The sequence below is a fragment of the Helianthus annuus genome, chromosome 16 (genome assembly GCF_002127325.2).
Source record: "Helianthus annuus cultivar XRQ/B chromosome 16, HanXRQr2.0-SUNRISE, whole genome shotgun sequence".
Lineage (NCBI taxonomy): Eukaryota > Viridiplantae > Streptophyta > Magnoliopsida > Asterales > Asteraceae > Helianthus > Helianthus annuus.
This window is the reverse complement of record NC_035448.2, coordinates 38,259,886-38,280,309: the sequence shown is the minus strand read 5'-3', so window position 1 is coordinate 38,280,309 and position 20,424 is coordinate 38,259,886. Positions and strand designations below refer to the sequence as shown.

General features: G+C 36.2%; 1 protein-coding gene and 1 non-coding gene across 2 annotated transcripts; both read left to right on the top strand.

The window, feature by feature from the left end:
- Positions 1-605: 605 nt before the first annotated feature.
- Positions 606-4,237, top strand: LOC110915415 (26S proteasome non-ATPase regulatory subunit 14 homolog). Its single transcript, XM_022160114.2, has 6 exons — positions 606-810; positions 948-1,125; positions 1,960-2,041; positions 2,645-2,821; positions 2,898-3,065; positions 3,908-4,237. Exons 1-6 carry the CDS (start codon positions 669-671, stop codon positions 4,097-4,099), a joined length of 939 nt encoding a protein of 312 aa, XP_022015806.1. The 5' UTR covers positions 606-668; the 3' UTR covers positions 4,100-4,237.
- Positions 4,238-6,161: 1,924 nt separating this feature from the next.
- On the top strand, positions 6,162-6,249 carry LOC118488734. The gene has a single exon (XR_004885273.1). It is a non-coding gene; the product is annotated as a small nucleolar RNA Z159/U59 (small nucleolar RNA).
- The last annotated feature ends 14,175 nt before the right edge of the window (positions 6,250-20,424 follow it).

Here is a 20,424-nt window from a genome sequence, read left to right as displayed (position 1 = left end):
GTTGCCGGGGTTTAAGTATCGCCATGACTTTGTGCGAGACGCGTTAATGGATATTCTCAAACGAGCAGGGATCTCAGCAAAGAAAGAGGCACCGGTTAATTTTCTTACAGACCCGTCGGAGGGGAGATCCACCCTACGCCCAGCTGACGTGCTAGTTTTTGGTTGGGAGGGCGGGAAACATGCTTGTGTCGATCTCACAGGTGTATCCCCACTAGCCGGGTTCCGGGAAAATGGGTTTGTGACGGAGCAAGCAGTACTGAAAGTAGAGCCAAATAAGGTGGAAAAGCACGCGAAAGCTTGTGAGGATAATCAGCATGCCTTTGTCCCCTTGGCGTTTGATACGTTCGGCTCTTTGGCGCCAGAGGCAGTTCGGTTCTTGTCTAGAGTTCAGCGTGTGGTCCACAGCAACTTTTCGACCCCTCAGGGGCGAGACTTTGTTTTTAGTAGATTAGGGTTTTCTATTCAGAAAGGGATGGCGGCGCAGTTTGTGCTCGTCTACCCGCTATCCTTATGTAATTTGCCCTGATGATTGGAATGAAATAAAATCTAATTTTATTTTTTCAAAAAAAAAAGTGACATATTTAAACAACGCCTTGCACATCAACACAGTTTGCAACAGATCTTGTCTTGTTACCAAAGAAAACTCCATTCTCTTTGATCATCAACTAATGTCAGGGATGGAACGGTTACAGCGGATGTTCGCCGGGGCCGGCGGCGCGTTAGGCCACCCGCCACCGGACTCTCCGACTCTCGACACCTCTGAGCAAGTCTACATCTCTTCTCTAGCCCTTCTCAAGATGCTTAAACATGGTAAACAACTAATTACCAGTTTCTAGGGTTTCATATTGTTAAATTGTTTCTTTTTGTTATATGTTTGTATAGTTTGGTGATTAGTGGTGTTATTGATTGATCAAAGTTAGGTTTTAATTAATGGTATTGTGACGTAGGCAGAGCTGGAGTGCCTATGGAAGTTATGGGATTGATGCTTGGGGAATTTGTTGATGAGTATACGGTTCGGGTGGTCGATGTTTTCGCTATGCCGCAGAGTGGTACTGGTGTTAGTGTTGAGGCTGTGGATCATGTTTTTCAGACTAATATGCTTGATATGCTTAAACAAACTGGAAGGTAGTTTTATGTTTTATTATTATTATTATTATTATTATTATTATTATTATTATTATTATTATTATTATTAATTCTTTTTTTACTTTGTTTGATTGTTTGTGTTGCAGCTGTTTGTTAGAAATTTAGAACTTTTATTTGGTGTCATGTATGTGACAGCCATAGATTGTATACTCTGACTTATCATGTTGCAGATTCTTTTACTGTGGATTATTAGCCAGTTTTTATATTCGGATATGCGTATACGAGTCTTATATGTGAGTTGTATATGCTTTGTTGGGTGACGTGTCTCGTGTCTATATACGACTCGTATATCTGTATACGAATTGTATGGTTCAAGTAGAAAAAGGATATACGACTCGTATATTTGTATGTGAGTGGTATAGTTCATGTAAAAAAGGATATACAAGTTGTATATACTTATAAGACAAGTATTACGTATACTTATCAGGGTGTCAAAAGATCCATTAGAGATGTACCACTATCCTGACCCTTAATTTAAGTTTATGGAGTGTATTTTGATTTGTGCAAATCTAAATTATAAATTTTAGCAATATTTGATATCATGGGTGTATAAGTTGAACCTTTAATGCGATTGATAACTTTGGATTAACCGTGTTATCGATTATTAGACATTCGTGCATTTGTAGAAATGCTCATGAATGTTTCTGAACGGACAATGGGCATGTAATAATTTAATAATGAGGTCAAGCGAGTTGTTAACGGTCTATGGGAATGCATTAGCTGTACATTGCAACTTTGTTTCTACTGGTTTTTGTTTTGGTCAATAATAATCGTGTCGTGTAGTTGACTAGTATTTTGTTTTTGTTGCCACAGACCAGAGATGGTGGTTGGCTGGTACCATTCTCATCCTGGATTCGGTTGTTGGTTATCCGGAGTTGACATCAACACGCAACAGGTTCTGCATTGAGTTTCTGTAATTTACTACGTTATCTATCATTCACATGCTCTGCACATGTTCATTCACTGATAAGATCGTGGCATGCTAATTTGAACATGCTACTACACAATGTAACTTTCCTGTAGGAAGTTCAAAAATGTAACTTTCTTGGTAGAGGAAAATGCCATTTCTGTCCCTGAGGTTTAAGCCAGTTTTGCGACTTTTCGTCCAAAGGTTTGTTTTTTTCACACCTGGATCCAAAAGGTTTGAAATCTTGCCATTTTCATCCGGCTCGTTAACTCCATCCATTTTTTCTCTGTTAAGTTAGGGGTATGCCTGTCCTTTTCTTAATTTAAAGGGCAATTCGTCTTTTTCACTTTATGTAAAAATACCGAATTGCCCTTTAAGTTAAAAAAAGACATAAATACCCCTGACTTAACAGAGAAAAATGGATGGAGTTAACGAGCTGGATGAAATGGCAAGATTTCAAACCTTTTGGATCCAGATGCGGAAAACAAACCTTTGGATGAAAGTCACAAAACTGGCCAAATCTCAGGGACTAAAATGACATTTCACTCTTCTTGTTATTTCCAATTTGCCATTGAATTAACCGAATTGCAGAGTTTTGAAGCTCTGAATCAAAGAGCGGTTGCAGTGGTGGTGGATCCGATCCAGAGTGTCAAAGGGAAGGTCGTGATAGACGCCTTCCGTCTTATTAACCCTCAAACCATGATGCTCGGCCAAGAACCACGACAAACAACTTCCAATCTTGGTCATCTCAATAAACCGTCAATTCAAGTGAGCCCTTAACATATCTCAAATATTTGGCAAAATGAGGATGATGTAGTGATCGTTTTTCATCTTGGTTTTGCAGGCACTGATCCATGGGCTAAACAGACACTACTATTCAATAGCTATTAATTACAGGAAGAACGAACTTGAAGAGAAGATGCTATTGAATCTCCACAAGAAGAAGTGGACTGATGGATTGAAACTTGAACGGTTTGATGCCCATTCAAAAACCAATGAGCAGACTGTCCAGGTATGATAATTTGAACGGTTTTGGGTTTATTCGGGTTGGGTTAATTGGTATACGGGTTTCTAAATACAAGTTGCAATGCATACTTTACAATATAACTTAAATTGAAGTTTATTAAATAAGAAACACAAAATGTCAAATAAAAATACTCCCGATATTTAGTCAAAACCCTGCATTAAACACTAAAATTAACTAAAAAAAGTCAAAAAATAAATAAATAAATAAATAAATAAATAAAAATAAGCACAAAACCAAACCGTAACAACCCATAGTATAAACTAAAAAGAAAACGTCAACTTGTATCAACCGAACTGAACCTTTTTACTCGCTCAACAACCAGCAAAACAACGAAACACAACATATGGGAGTAAATCTCGACTTTTCTGCTGATTATGTGTAAAAATATAATTGACATTTGTTTTTATGTAAATTCGGGTTAACCCGATTAACATTTTTTAACCCAATTACTGACCCGAATACTACTTTTGGGTTTCAGTTCCATCTTGTTTGGGTTCGGGTTAATCGGGTAACATCACAATCGGGTTTGGGTTAGTTTTATTCGGGTCGGTTTTCGGGCTTTGGTTAGAAAAACCTACCCCTATTGCCAATCAATGTTTTTGGCATAGTTGGCAAATGAGCAGGTTGGGTATTGGCTCCAAACAAAATTCCAGTACGGGTTGGATGGACCTGAAACCCCTTTTTCTTCTTTTATTAAAAAAGTATTTATGAATAGTTAGATCTGTCAATAATATCATATTATTAAATAAACGATCCGTTTAACCTACCCACCCATATGACCCGTTAGAGATAAGAACAACCTTAATCGAGTTGTCTATTTTTTGCAGGAGATGCTGACTCTAGCCATCAAATATAACAAAGCGGTTCAGGAAGAGGACAAACTATCTTCAGAGAAGTTAGCTATTGCGAATGTGGGACGGCAGGATGCGAAGAAACATCTTGAAGAGCATGTCTCGAATCTCATGTCATCCAACATCATTCAGACGCTTGGTACAATGCTCGACACCGTCTCGTTCTAGAATCTAGTCTGTGTTTTCTGTTTTGGCAGTTGGTACATTGATTAACCAATTTCTTGTAAACGATTCGAGGGAAAAGAAACAACTTTTACAGTTTTTTCTTAACCAACTATTGTTTTCATTATCTTGATGTTTGGTGCACATCGTCATCTTCATTTGATTCAAGTACAACTCAAATGGGTTGAGCTGGTTAAAAGAGTAGATGATTGTTAAAAGTGTATCAGATTTATATAACCTTTTAAATTACTTTATTTCTTGGTTTGATGCGTGAGGTGTTAGGCAACCAATGCAGCGCATGGTTGCAGAAGTTACTAGGCGCTCCTAGGTTAGTCGACTGAGGAGTTGAGACTTGAGAGTACTCGGCCTAAACAGAGAGTCGGATATGTCAAATTATAAAGAAATTAGTTTTGGGAAAACCATATATGTTAAATATCATAAATTTATCAATACTTATAACAAAATACATGAATATCAATATAAATAAAAAAATACATGTTCAGATAATAAAGTATTTCAAAAATTGATATTCATTCTTTAATATAATAGATATAAGAATTATGTTTTATTTGTCTTTTAAGTCAAACTCGGCCCGAGTTGACCAACTAGATCTGATTTTGACCGAGGTTGACCGTGTTTGATTGATTCCGGGTAATTAGGCGGAGTAGAAGAAAATCGTCTTGGTAGCCTATCTTGTAGCGAACTGTGGAGTGTTCTGCCTTCAAGACCTTGTTTTACAACATTGGCAGATGACAGTGAGGAAAACCCTCGGGGATGAGGCGCCATAGAAGGGGTGATTTACATCCGAGGTGGCCCCATCGCTTCAGACACATTGTATACTATATATGGAGGCTGGAAACATATAGAACATTGAAGTTAAAACATTGGCTAATCAAATGTATATATGAAGAGTTTTAAATTATGATCTTTGATTAAATGTATATATGAAGCTTCTAGCTTTCTGTGGGCCAAAACATTGGCAAATCAAATGCACCCTAATATACAGTTGCTTGCCTGGTAAACCATCTCCATACTGCAATGCAAAGACTTGCTGGCACTATCATCAAAAAGCATATTATATAAGCTATGTCCACCACCCATTCACCATCATATCACACGTGAATGAACTCTGGATGTAGTAGTCCTTGCAGAAGCACCTGCCTAGCACATAAAGAATCTCCTTCCATGCATCAGGAACCCCGGGAAGGCACCAATGGCTACAATCCTGCCTGTGTTCGACTGCAGGGCTGAACTTTGGGCCATGATTATGCAAAGAAAGATGAGTAAACTGCCATTTTGGTCCCTGTGGTTTGGGCACTTTTGCCATTTTAGTCCAAATCTCAAACTTTTTAAATCTGGGTCCCTGTGGTTTCACTTTTATTGCTATTTTAGTCCAAAATCCAAAACCCCCTATTTTGACTGTTAAAAGCTGATTGTTTTGTCCTTTTGTTCAGGGGCATTTTGGTCATTTGATTTTATTATAACATATTAATATCTAAAACACATGGCAGACCATCATCTTCTTAAAAGTTCTAACCCAAACCCTCCCAAACTACAAACCCTACCTTTCACAAACCGGATCTTCCCCAAACAACCACCAATCACCACCTCATCATTAACAACAACTATTTCACTCAATGGCCGATCAATCCAGACCAGTCACCGGCTACCCCACCACCACCACTAGACCAGTTCCGGTGGGAGGTGTAAAGAGGTGGTAGAAAATCAGTTAGATCAGAAACAAAGAATAGATCTGAAATTGGAACAAATCTGAAAGAGAAAATTTAGGGAAATTGATCTGAAATATGAACATATCGGAAGAACAAATGTAGAAAAGGAGATCGGAAGCGAGGAGGATCAAGAACAGATTGGAAAAGTTACCGGAAAACAGATCGGAGCACAGTCGCCGGTCATTCTTAATGTTTTTGCTTATAAAACCCTCGTCACGTTTTCCCCCAAATCATATCCTTCCATTGTTCTAACAATCTCGAGCTTTCAAATCTCCATCCAGTTCTTCAGGTTTATCGTCTACATTTTCGTTTTCACATTGTTTTCTATTTTCTCTAATATCTCTTATGATGATTCAAAATTAATAACTTTCATTCTTCTGATGTTAACCGTGATGAAAGTTTTTTGGAGACCTGAACTGAAGAGATTTACTTATATTATTCTGTTGTGTGTTGTTAATTGTTCTGTTTTTGTGTGTGATAGAGAGAGAAGAGAGAGAGAGAGAGAGACAGAGGGTGTTTAGAGGTGGTGGTGATGGTGTTCATGGGGGCGGTGGTGTTCGAGAGAGAGAGAGAAGAGAGAGAAAGAGGGTGTTTAGAGAGAGAAAGTGCAGAGATAATTAGGGGTGTTTGGGATTTTGTTATAATCTTTTTTTTATTTATATATATATAAATGCTTAAAATGACAAAATTACCCCTGTGGAAAAGGACAAAATTTAAGGGTTTAATTTGAGAGATTTGGTATGATTTCACTTTTGGAATTAAATGACAACAAAAGTGAAACCATAGGGACCCAGATTTAAAAAGTTTGAGATTTGGACTAAAATGGCAAAAGTGCCCAAACGACAGGGACCAAAATGGCAGTTTACTCAAGAAAGATGCTTGTCTTTTAAACTTAGACAGTTTCTGTGATGATCGGCCTTTTTGTAACATTAATGCTTGCTTCTAAACTGACTGGATTGGTCAGTTTGGCTGCATATTTCATGGAAATGATTATTCTCATAAAAGGAAACTTTCGTGCAGTTTCGCTGTAAAGTGTAGAAAGGATTGTTTTTCTATGTTAACCACAAGTTGGTAATGTGATGAGTGTGATTATTATGTTGGTATAGATTTAGAATTGGGGTGCTAGAAAGCAGGGATGTTCACTGCCTGGTTTTGAAAAAAATTTAGGTTCAAGTTACTAACGACAATTTTGAAAATAAAACAATCAGAACCAGTGTTCACAGTAAAGCGGTTCAGTTTTAGTAGTTTCGTGGATTAAAAGAAAAAGATAAAAAACATAGTTTTATATTAAAGTTTGAAAAATAATATGTAACTAGTGATATTCCCCCGCGCTTCGCGGCGGGGATTAAGTCGGTATCAATTTGGTTCGTTACTGTACCTGCACTCGATACAGTAATTGAAAGAGAAAGCACTATATCGATCGAAAACAAAAAACACATATTGATATGGTACGTTGATATCGGTTCGGTTCACTTGCATTTTATGATAGCTGATCATGCTGATCGTGATAACCATTCTGATCATTCTAAAACACAAACATCACAAAACAAAATTGTAACACCTACATGCTAAAACATGTTAACTAATAAACATTAAACTAAAACACAATATGATAAGTTGTGACACAACAAAAAGAATCTAAAAAAATACTAAGTTACACTATACAAACATCATTTATATGATGGGAGCCATAACACATTGATTTTAACATCCTAACTGGTAAAACACATCACAAAGAACATGCTGGTGATTTCCAGCAAAAACATTAAAGATCGCTACACACAATTGATAATGACAAACACAGAAAAGAATTGTATTTACCGTCTCCGCAGTCAACAATTGCGTTTGAAGCTATCACTTTTTCTCACGTAATATGATTGCGAGGAACAAAATGATGAAGATTGTGTAAAACGTATGTAATTTTGATTGATAATTACGTGTATATACAGTTCGTAACCACAATTCAGAAAATCATGGAGAAATACAGTTTCCATAATCTTCTCAGCAGTTAGTTGATGAAAAATAAAAAATAAAATAAATGTCAAATTACAAAAATGACCTTTTTATTAAAAACCCTCCATGCTACATGTCACCTCCCTATTGCTTCCTACACTTTGTAGGAAACTTAGGCTTTGTAGCCAACTCCCACTCCATAAACCATAATCAAATACCTTATTACGGAAAAAGTATGAACACGATTTGCTTTTAAAAAATGGCTGACTCACAACTCGATGGAATATAGAATAGTTTTCAGACCAGAGCAGTAGAACAAGGTTCGATAAAGCTTGATAATAAACTATATGTAGATTATTTGGGAGTGAATTAAACACTAAATCAAGTAAAAAAAATTTGCTAGCTAACCAATACAAGCATCAAACCTCAATTTAAGAACACTATTTGCTTTTAAAAAAATGGCTGACTCATAACTTGATGGCATATGTAATAGTTTTCAGACCAGAGTAGTAGAACAAGGTTCGGTAAAGCTTGATAATAAACTATATGTAGATTATTTGGGAGTGAATTAAACACTAAGTTAAGTAAAAAAATTTGCTAGCTAACCAATACAAGCATCAAACCTCAGTTTAATTTCATAATTGTCAGAAGCAAGTGTACGCAAGAGCTTTATTGTGGCTTTCAACACCATCTCATCATCATGCGTTTCAATAATTGAACAATAAATGGAATAACACTTCCATCCTGAAAATGAAAATGTTCGAAGATACCACTTGAAACACAACTCCAAAGCAAACACAAAAACCAACACTAAATTAAGTAAAAATTTCGCTAGCTAACCAATACAAGCATCAAACCTCAGTTTAATTTCATACCTATCAGAAGCAAGTGTACGCAATAGCTTTATTGTGGCTTTCAACACCATCTCATCATCATGGGTTTCAATAATTGTACAAGAAATGGAATAGCACCTTCCATCCTGAAAATGAAAATGTTTGAAGATACAACTTGAAAAGCAACTTCAAAGCAAGCACAAAAACCAACTTAACAATGCCCTTGTTGGACTCATTTTCATGAACAATGTAGGTTAGAGCATGTGCTGCTTGATTTACAACCGTGTTCGCTTGTGTTGTATTTTGGATGTGATGCCTCTTGAGCAATTCAACAATATAAGGCAAAGATCTTGCCTTAGCTATAAGTTCTTGATGTATAGGCTAGTAGAGATTGAAAATCAATTATTTGCAAGTGACATTTATAAATGATATAAACTATATTCTTTTAGCTAGTGTTTTGTTTAACCTGATTGAAACACATGTATACCTTGTATATTGTTTGCTTTAGCAATGTTTTTTTTTCTGGAATTGTTGATCAGTGGTTCATGCTTATTTGATCTAATTTGCATATCTTTATTGCCTCAAAATGGATATTATTAGTATGTAGGTGTATCATTTTCTTTTACAATGTAATTGAAAATTCAATATGTTCCAATAAAGGTGAACACAAACGTACACTAAAAGATCTTGTTCTTGTTAACTTTTTAATAAAATTAATATTACAATATTATAATCATGTATGCCTTGCTTCATAATCCATATTGTCATCGTGCAGACTCAATCAAAACCCAGCCTATGGCAAATTTTGGGTGTATAAATTTAGAAAAAAAGAGAATACTGGTTGTGATACTTAGCGTAAAAAGTGTGAGAAATAAATTTTTAAAAGGTGGAATTTAAAAAGTTTTAAAATATCCTTTTTATGGAAGAGAGGTACAAAATGTAAGACCGTGGGGTATGGTGGGGCGGGGGTTGGGCTTGGGTTGGGGCATTTGCTGACATATGTAAAGGGAGCCCCCCCACCGCCTGGTTACGTGTCCGCGGGGTATGGCGGGGCGTGAGTTGGGCTTGGGTTTGGTGCACCGCGTGGCAAAATATTTAAAAAAAAATACAAAAAATTTATAAAAAATCACACAACATTTATAAAAAAAACCTACAACTTCATTAAAATTTTAAAAATTACATAATCCTAAAAATTACATAATTTCTAAAAATTACAAAATAACAAACCTAGAGCGTTAAATAAATTTCAAAGAGGCCGATCTTGTCTAACGCCTTTTTTTCCTTGCCTCGAAACTCTATGTTCGCCACTGTAACATTTGCCAATTTTAGAGCTATAGGATTAACGACCCGCCTCTACTGAAACTTTGGTTATGTCATGAGCAAGTTGCGTTTTCTTGGTTTGATATGTTATACACATGCCATATTTAATGTTTATCTTGAATCGCATGCTTGCTATGAGGAATTGTTCACATTTTTATCTTATGCTATGTATGTACCAAACTTGTATACTCGCCTTTGCTTTTGCATTGAATTATTTTAAACATGTTACAGGTTGATGAGGACGATGCTAAGAAAAGAAATAGCGTTGATGCCTAGATACACATATAGACGTTAGGGTTTAATATGTTGTATCAAATTTTGTTATGTTATCATGTTGTTTAGTTAAACTTGTTGTATTTGAATTTCTTGTAATGTTGACTATTTGAATTTATGAAATGAAATGAAATTTGGATTTTCTAAATATTGTCACAAATAGCGTTATGATGTCTCTAGCAATCTTCACACTTCGTCTCATCCCGATGTTTCCGCCATTGGTTGGGGTGTGACAGATTGGTATCAGAGCCATAACTATAGGGAATTAGGAAAAGTAGGAATGCTTTCACCTAGTCTATAGTTTTAGAGCCTTATTCGTATGCTTTGCTTGGACTACTACATGATACCTTATTTGTTACTTATTTATGCTCTTTTAAACGTGTATGTTACTCATGTGTAATATTTGACATGTTATTCGTACGCATTAAAGCTTGTTCTATTATGTGTTAACACTTGTTTTATCATTTCATTATTTAAGTACCATTCTTGATATGCTTTCTTATGTGTTTATACTTGCTTGTGTATTTCCTTCAACACACACTTCCCTCATGCATTTTACTTGATTATTCTAAATCCGACAACACTCATATTGTACAAATGAGACGAATTCACCAAAATAGGCGTGAAACCCACAATTTAGTGAACGACTCTCAATCTATCTATTCTTCTTTTTACACGAGATATCGCCATTGAGCTAGGAGTGAAATCCACATCTAAATGGCAAATCTCAAATTTCAAATTCTAGTGGACCCTCGTCAACATGTCGAAATTTAAATTTTGACCCGACGAGTACCAACCACACTTAGGATACGAAATCGTCAAGATAGGGGTGAAACCCGCACCTTGTCGACTAGTTCCACTCCTTGATTTTTTCATAAATCCCGCCAAGTCTCGAAATTTCGATTGATTTGGGACATGTAGTAACCGGAAGGGTAAATACCGTTAACCGACTTGTCGGCGAGAGTATTTTACCTATTAGGCCAAAACATGCTCCTCAAATTCAAAAGACTTTTCGACCACTTTGGTTAGTCAAAGTTCCGTTTTGGAACACTCCAAACTTTGGTCAAACATGTGTTTCTATTGTTCATTTTATACGATGCAATCTTTCAACCTCGAGTTTACCTTTGATTTCTCTTTTCACACGCACAACATATCGAACCTTTTCGATACACTTATATACGCATGATTTTCATATAATTTAAATTCATATTCCTTTTAACAACTAGTGGAGATGTATCATCGAGATTGGAGTGACTTCCTTACCTTGACGATTGACTCCACCCCTCTTCCCTTAAAACGACTTCACCAACGAGTTAGGGGTGATTCCCTTACTTAGGTGACCGTTACCCAAAACTTATCTTTCAAAATATTTTATTATGCAAACCCGATCATGTTTTATACCTAAATCATTTATCATTATTCAAAATACCTACTTATACCGATTTCAAAATACATTGTTTATCAAACGTACTTCTTATTCTACCATCCATTTTCACTCAAATCATATACACGAGATTCTTAATCATGTCTTTACCGTTTTACTACACGAATTTCCAAACCTTACGAAATGCTACCTATCAATTTAATCGGTCTAATGAATCTCTTGCCCTTGAACTTCACATCTGATTTATTAACTGAAACACGTTCACATTATATCATCATACTAGAGACTTCCACTCTTAATCGAAATTAAACTAACCTTTCTCAATTACTTATAAGACCTCATAGATGTTATATGACCGTTTACCAAATACTCTTTCCAACATCAATAAATCCTTTGTTAAAATTATTTTTAAACAATCACTAAGTTCTTTTACTAAATTTCTTTTCTAAGGGTCGACGTTTTCACAAGAACTTTCAAAGTCCAAAATTTTCATGTTTTGATGCAAATGAAACAAACCCGTTATAAAAAAAAAAAAACCTTCTCTACAACGCTTAACTCGTCATCCAAATTTCAAAACACGTGGGCTAGAAGACTTCATGGGGACCGACAATTTTCAACATACGTGAACTTTTTTTTTTAAACAAAAGTAGCATTTCAATCATTACAAAATACGTTAAGCATGACCAATGAGTACTTTATGTTCCTTTACATATACAAACTATATTCTACCTTTCAAACCAAGCTCAATCTAATTTTGATTCGACAAACTCAACGTTTTGTTTAAACAACTATACATGCACATCATCATACACATTTTAGACGATATCTCGCGATAACATCATTTATATCGTTCGTATCTACATACTTAACTTTTTTTTTCTCCGCAATGTCTCAACGTACACCATATACGCAATATTTATTTTTCATACCTACACCTATGTTCATACGTTTTATGCTTGTACTCATACACATACTACTTATACGTTTTACGCTTCTACTTGTACACATACAACTTACACGTTTTATGTTTATGCTCATACATACATGCGTATTCATAGTTGAACTTATGCTCATACTTTCATCCTTACTCATGATTCGTACATTCGTACCTATACGCGAGCGTAATCCGAGGGATTCGCTTACGTGGGTCCCATACATGCTTAAACATAAACATGCTTACATACGACATTCTTCTACGTACACATTCTTATTTTCAAATTCATGTATACCTTGATTCATACATAACTAGTACAAGCTATGTGGATCATGCGACGATCAGTATAATCGCGGGTGCACACGGGATTATAGTGATAGGCGTATGAGAACCATAGAGTGTACTACTGTGTATGGTAAGACACGGAACGTAACATGACCCCGAGTAACGAAACGGACGTAATGTGGTTAAAACATGGTGGATACGCCGCTGGTACTTCCTATATATAAGTGTTTTCACCATGTTACCAAACTTTCGTAAAACGTGCCATGAGAAATTCAGTGTGTTGCAGACCTTTTGGACCTAATACAACTTCACGCAACTCACAAACGCATTATATCCGATTATTCATGACGAGACTTCATCCTTAACACACTATGTTCATCTATCCAACACTTATGCTATTCACATACTTGTACTCTTTAAGAGCCATTCGTTCATTCTATACTCGTATTATTTTATACAAAACTCGTTCGCAATCCAGCTTGTTTAAACATTTGAGTCCTAACTTACCTCGTTACCTATAAAATAGCCTCCCTATTCTTGATTCTTGTGAAACTATACTTAGTATACCTCTATTGCTTTATTTAAAGTAACAAACCTTTTCGTTCCTCTCAATAAACAGGATTTACGAAAGTATGATTTTTTATACTATCCTTAAAAACTTCCCCTTGCAAATCTACCTTGACGTTCTCCAAAATTTGGTACTTTTCAAAACTTTCAAACTTCCCAAGTTTCAATTCTTAATGATCACCTTTATGCCAAAAACTCTTTCAAGCCTTCCTCTTGAATAAATTTCGGGCCGAAATTTCCTAAAGGAGGGGAGACTGTAACGCCCTGCGTTTTCAAACTTCCTACATTTAGAAACCTTACGTGAAATTCTATCTTTGGAAATCTTGTGTTCTTATAACCATTCTTTCATCGTAATCGTTGTAAAATACGGAACTTGCTTCGTAAATAAAACTTGTACATTACACTTTTTACCTAGTTAAATCATGTTTTATTTCATATTTCACCTTGTTACAAGTTAGGGGAAACATTGTTGCACATTATTACACAACTTAATTAACAAAATTACTCATTATAATTTTTTAAAAAAATAAAAAAATGAAGAAATATGGCAGCCCCAATTCAACAAAATTCAGCCCCATATAGTTGGGTTTTGTGGGCTAGTTTCAAGGTGTAACCCCTTCTAAACACTTCCAAAGCCCAACCCATTGAAACCCTAATCCTTCCCCCTATAAATACCACTTATAACCAGCCTCCCTACCACTTTTGCAACCCTAAAAACTCACAAAACATCCACCAAACCGTAGCTGAAAGCAAGGGTTCGAGTAGATTGACACCCCTTCACGAAAATGAGCATAACTCACTCAATTCTTATCCGATTCACTCGATTCGTTTTCCTACTTGCTTGTATAATCATGGGGTTCGATTCCTAGACTTCTCCTTGGAGAAATCAGATCTGGAAATGCCCCGAAATCGTCCATAAACTTTCTGTTTGTTTTTATGTTCATCAAAAACTTGTTTAAACCTATGTAACTTGTGTTCAACACATCTCATACCTATGTCCTAATGCTTACAACTTATCCCATGGTTGGTTAAGCTTAAAAACAAGGTTGAGACATTTAAAATCAGAGGATTAAACCTCATAAACTTGGTGTTTTGTTTAGGGTTTCAACCCACAAATCATGTCAAACATAGCCTTTGATACATGAGTGATTATGGAACAACTTGGGTTGTCCTACATACAATCCTCACATGATTTGATGATTTCTCAATAGTTAGGTTGTTTATGTTATTGTGCAAATCCTAGTTCGTGACCCTCCTTGGTTGTTGTTACACCAAGTGAAGTGGTGAACATTCAAGGGGTTCCTAAATGGAAGCATGTCCTTCCTACCCCATACATGACATCTATGATAACACGAGGTGCCTAAATGAAGATTCTAATCTTCTACCTCCTACTTGAATTATTGGACTAAATAATATGTAGTACTTAACCTAGATATATATATACACTCATTCGAACCTTTAATGTTGAACTCATGTTTATATGTTAAAGTAGTAGAACATCACCTAAGACCTAAACCTTGTTGTGATTCTTATGGGTGTTCAACTCATGAAAATATTATCATAACCCTTGTGGTTACCAAGTGTCATACAAGTGTTATGGGTTGAAGATGATTACTTCCACATGCTATTCTCATATCTTACTTTTATGTTGTTTTTAAATACCGAATCTCGACTCTAAGCATACATGAACTTTAACCCTACACATTCAACCTTCTAACCTCATCAACTCGTCAACAATTGGATAATCGGAAAACATATGCAAACTTTGTGAGTATACTCGTATTTCCCCCTTTTTACTTTTACCACTTTTGGGGTGTAACATGTTTACTTATCAAAAACTTACACATGAACATATTCTTATGCAATGCACAAAATAATACATTATATATGAATACTTTGATACATCTTGATGCTTGTTAATACTCATATTCCCAAAAAAATGGAAACTTATCATCAAGATAGGGGTGATTCCCTAACCTTGATGATTAGCTCCGCTCACTTTCCAACTTCACCAATGAGCTAGGGGTGATTCCCTTACCTCGGAGGTAGTTACCAACTTTTCTTCGTTCTCAAATGATTGAACGTCCCTTTTCAAAAAAAAATTTGGAATTTATTTCACGTGCATGCTAATATGTTATACTGGATTCGTGTTACTTGGGTGAAACTTTATGTGATAAACTTGTCATTAACTTCGTAAGAAGCCACACCTTAACATACACGATGGGTTGACCTGTGTATTCACATGCCAGGGATACGTTAATCTTGTTAACTAAGTATGGCATGTGGATTGTTCTAAATTTTTATGAAAATACGTTAATCTTAGATTTCGAGGACGAAATCTCCTAAAGTAGGGGAGACTGTAACATTTGCCAATTTTAGAGCTATAGGATTAACGACCCGCCTCTACTGAAACTTTGGTTATGTCATGAGCAAGTTGCGTTTTCTTGGTTTGATATGTTATACACATGCCATATTTAATGTTTATCTTGAATCGCATGCTTGCTATGAGGAATTGTTCACATTTTTATCTTATGCTATGTATGTACCAAACTTGTATACTCGCCTTTGCTTTTGCATTGAATTATTTTAAACATGTTACAGGTTGATGAGGACGATGCTAAGAAAAGAAATAGCGTTGATGCCTAGATACACATATAGACGTTAGGGTTTAATATGTTGTATCAAATTTTGTTATGTTATCATGTTGTTTAGTTAAACTTGTTGTATTTGAATTTCTTGTAATGTTGACTATTTGAATTTATGAAATGAAATGAAATTTGGATTTTCTAAATATTGTCACAAATAGCGTTATGATGTCTCTAGCAATCTTCACACTTCGTCTCATCCCGATGTTTCCGCCATTGGTTGGGGTGTGACAGCCACCGCCACCCGGTCCTCGTGGCTTAACTCACCACCGGGAACGGCTTCGTAGTAAGCCTTGAAACGCTCGAGCTTGGGCCGTAGCTCGCGCCATTTATGTTGGCACGCGTTGAGGTTGTGGCGGTCGTTACCGACGTTATGTCGGTAGGCTCCGAATGCTTCCACCCAATATTTTGTTTTGCCGGGTGGCCGCCCCTTCATAGCGTCAACGACGCTTGTGACGAGAGCAATTTCTTCTTCATGGGTCCAGGATGCCATAGCGGGGTTGGGTTCGTGGGATGGGGGGGGGGCAGTGGGGTAGCGGGTTCGAGAGAAGTGGGTAGCCGGTGGGGTTGGGTTCGTGGGATGGGGGGACCAGTGAGTTGGGGGTTACAATATATAGAGGTTGTTGGGAGACCAGGGTGGCGGTTTGGTAGTATGGGGGACCGTTTGAATTTTAAAATTCGAAAAGGCCGCGTGACGTGGCGGGGTGAGCGAATGAGATTCAGCCAGCTAGCTTGGTCATACCGCCCCACGCCCGGCTTGAAAGCCAAGCCCCAAGGGCCACGCCCCAACCCAAGCCCACCCAGGGTGGTGGCTTGGTCGTTTTACCCCAACCCACGCCCCAACCCAAACCCCATACCCCATGGCCTAAAAAGAAGGATGCATTTAGCAACACCCTTTTAATATATGTAAAAAATTCCACAAGATTTGATCATCTATTCAAACTTTAAAATATACTGATTTTATAGGAGCTTTTTTTTGGGAACGGTACAACTTCTATATAAATATAAAAACGAGCTAGAAAAAACTAAATCCCCGTCACTTGTTGGATAGCTTGTTTGGAAAAATGATCAATTTGTTCGGCAGCTTGGCCGCTTTTCGATAAGCTTGGTGATGGAAGCTCTGCAACAAAAATCAAAGTCATCAAACTAGACCGGAAGTCGCTATTTATGGTACCTTCGTAACAACTTAAGAATGAAATAAATTTATGTACCTTCCTAACAACTTAGGAATAGAATAAAATAAAATAATGCCGCTGAATTCTATGGCCACCTATATATAGATATGATGATCCGTTGAATCTTTCATAGATAATTTTTTATATTCCGATATGTAATTTTAGATTTTATGTGTTATTTTTATTTATATTTGTTAAACTATAAGCTCATATACAACTACGGTTATAAATAATAAGAGTGGAGATACAATAGGAAGTTTATTTGGCTAGGAAGGTTAGGAAGTGATCTTGACCATCCATTAAGTTAATCAAGGGCTAAGATTAAATTAGGGAAATTGAAAGGAAGAAAAGAGGCGCGTGAGTTTGTTCAAGGGCATTCTAAGTCAATACAAGCCAATAGTTTCTCTCTCCTCCAATTCCCCCCCATTTTTTAAACGTTAATAACTCTTTCATACGACATTATTTTTTTATAAAAATTGCACCAAAAAAAACGAGCGTTTTTTTTATCTTTAAAACGAGTATACTATTGCTATATTTAAAAAAAAAAATTTTAAAACCCAGTTGCGTAAAACGCAATAGAAAAACCACCAGTTACGTAAAACGCAATGAAAAAAAAAAACCTAAAAAATGACATTTTTCTAAAACGCAATGCACCAAAAACACAAAGAAATGACTTATTTGTAAAACGCAATGGCCAGAAAACACACAGAAATGTCTTATTTGCAAAACGCAATGGCCAGAAAACACATAAAAATGTGTTTTACCTAAAACGCAATGCACCAAAAACACAAAGAAATGTCTTATTTGTAAAACGCAATGGCCTGAAAACACTTAAAATGTCTGTTTTCTAAAACGCAATGGACTGAAAACATATAAAAAAAGTGTTTTACCTAAAACGCAATGCACCAAAAACACAAAGAAATATCTTATATGTAAAACGCAATGGCCAGAAAACACTTAAAGATGACTCATTCTAAAACGCAATGGACTGAAAACACCTAAAAATGTGTTTTACCTAAAACGCAATAACTAAAAACACTTAAAAATGTGTTTTTTTTCTAAAACGCAATAGCCAGAAACCACATAAAACTCTCTTATTTCTAAAACGCAATGGACACATAAAATTGTCTGTCACTGTGAACTGGCTGAATTGTCTAGAATTACTGTCTTCGAAATGAGCTTAACCCCAGCCAGCGTTGGACCCCGCCAGGGGCTGTCGCCCCTGGGACGCCGCTACCAGGGGCTGCCGCCCCCGGACCCCCGCAAAGATCGTAAAACGCAATGACTAAATCAAAAACTCAGATCGTGAAAATGAAATTAAAGAATTTCTTACATGGATCGAAGCCGATTTCTTCATCAATTGACGAAATTTGAATGATAAAAACACTTATCAACGCTCGAATCGGACGAATCGAGTGATTATCTCCAAAATCACCGGAAAAAACGAGATTTTTTTATGAAATTAAACTGGATTTTCTTCAAAAAAAGCTGAAGAACACGTTGATCGGGTTTTAAATCATTGATTGGTGATGAAAATCGGATTATAATGTAGTGATTATTGAGATAGAAAGTGAAGAAACAGTTGAAGATGGTGGGTTTTGAAAATGGTGGGTTTTGAAGTTACTGGGTTTTGAAAAAGGAAGAAGAAGGAGTTGGATTGACTAAAATACCCTTTCTCTTTATTTTAAAATTTGCCACATGTCATAATCCTATGGCTTCCTATCCTTCCTAGCGAAAATTAACTTCCTATTTGATCTTTTCCCTAAATAATAATTCATAAAGCTAAGACCATCCGTAGTGGGCGTCTTTTCCCCCAAACACGCCCAAAAACGCCATCGCCCCCACCCCCGCCGGCGTGTTTGGGCGTTTTCTTTCACAAAAAACCCCCTGGCGTATTTTGAATCACGCTTTGAACAATTTTGTTTGGCCAATAACATTTAATCTTCCTTTTTTTTTTTACTCCAATAGCTTTTTTTGTTGGTTTTTTTATTTTTATTTAATTCTTTACACCTTTTAATATAATGCCCACATCCCCACTACACCTATTTTAGAAAAACACCAAATAATGACCCTTGCTGACTGTACTGCCACATGGCAGAAAGCGCCCAAGGATGGGGGCATTATTCACCCTTACCACTACGCATGGTCTAAGTGTTGTGGAGTGACACCCAATCCCACATCACTATTGCCTCCTCACTATTTCCATTGTTATTCCACAACACCTTGTTAATGGGGGCGCCATTCATCCCCTGGCCATTATCATCGACATTTTGATAACGGGGAAAAGGTGGTCTAGCATGTGGGGCCAAGTGTTCTCCAACCAATCACATGGGTTTTCTTTTAATCTTTGTTTTAGTTATTGAGTGTTTAGTTATTACTTAAATTCTTATGTGATGGTGATGTGACAAGGGGGGTATTGCCCTTTTGGAACCCCATTGATTAGGGCTCCTCCCAAACAATTAGAATTGTAACAACTCAAACAAGCGTGCACTCTCGCACCTTCTAATTTGCTTGATGTGTATTACAACTCACTTTAGTCAACAAGTCAACCCGGTTACACTAAATATCCAACATTATCTTCTTTCTACTACACGTGCCATTTTTTATTACTTTTCTAGAGCTTTACAAACTCTACCGGTTTCTTTTCTTAAGAGGTGTTAAACAAATTGAGTATCGTTACAATTATAACTTCTTTCGAATTAAACGATTTAAATTATTCGAATCTTATAATTTTGAAGTTGAACTCGTATACGATTTGAAATTCGAAGACTGAATTTGCATCGAATTTGAAATTGGATTCACATTCAATTACTAAATCGAATTAAACTCGAATGCTACTTCAAAATTCTAATAATGGCTCATGTTGATTACTGAGTTCAATTCGAATTTTGATTAAGTCCAAATGAACTTGATATTGAACAAACTAAATAAGCTCAAAATTGAATACCTACACTCTAAAGCGTCCTAATGTTTTTCAATGATGGTTGTTTATTGGCGTGGAATTGTGGAAACGACGCAAATATCAGACACTTATTGCTTTGGATGTTAATGTTTATTGGGTTGATAATTGGATCAGATACTAAAACCTAAATGTTAGACTTTAAGTATTAGAAGTCCTTTTGTGGCTTTTTTGTGTGTATATAAATTTATGTTTGTATATATAAAGTCCAAATTTCCTAAAAAGTGTAAAAAGTGATAAAACACTCTAATTTCAGCCATAAAACACATCTAA

Coding starts and splice junctions, on each gene's coding strand:
- LOC110915415 (XM_022160114.2), top strand. CDS start 669: ATGTCAGGGATGGAACGGTTACAGCGGATGTTCGCCGGGGCCGGCGGC. Junction 2,042..2,644: donor TTGACATCAACACGCAACAG/GTTCTGCATTGA, acceptor ACCGAATTGCAG/AGTTTTGAAGCTCTGAATCA. Junction 2,822..2,897: donor TCAATAAACCGTCAATTCAA/GTGAGCCCTTAA, acceptor TTGGTTTTGCAG/GCACTGATCCATGGGCTAAA.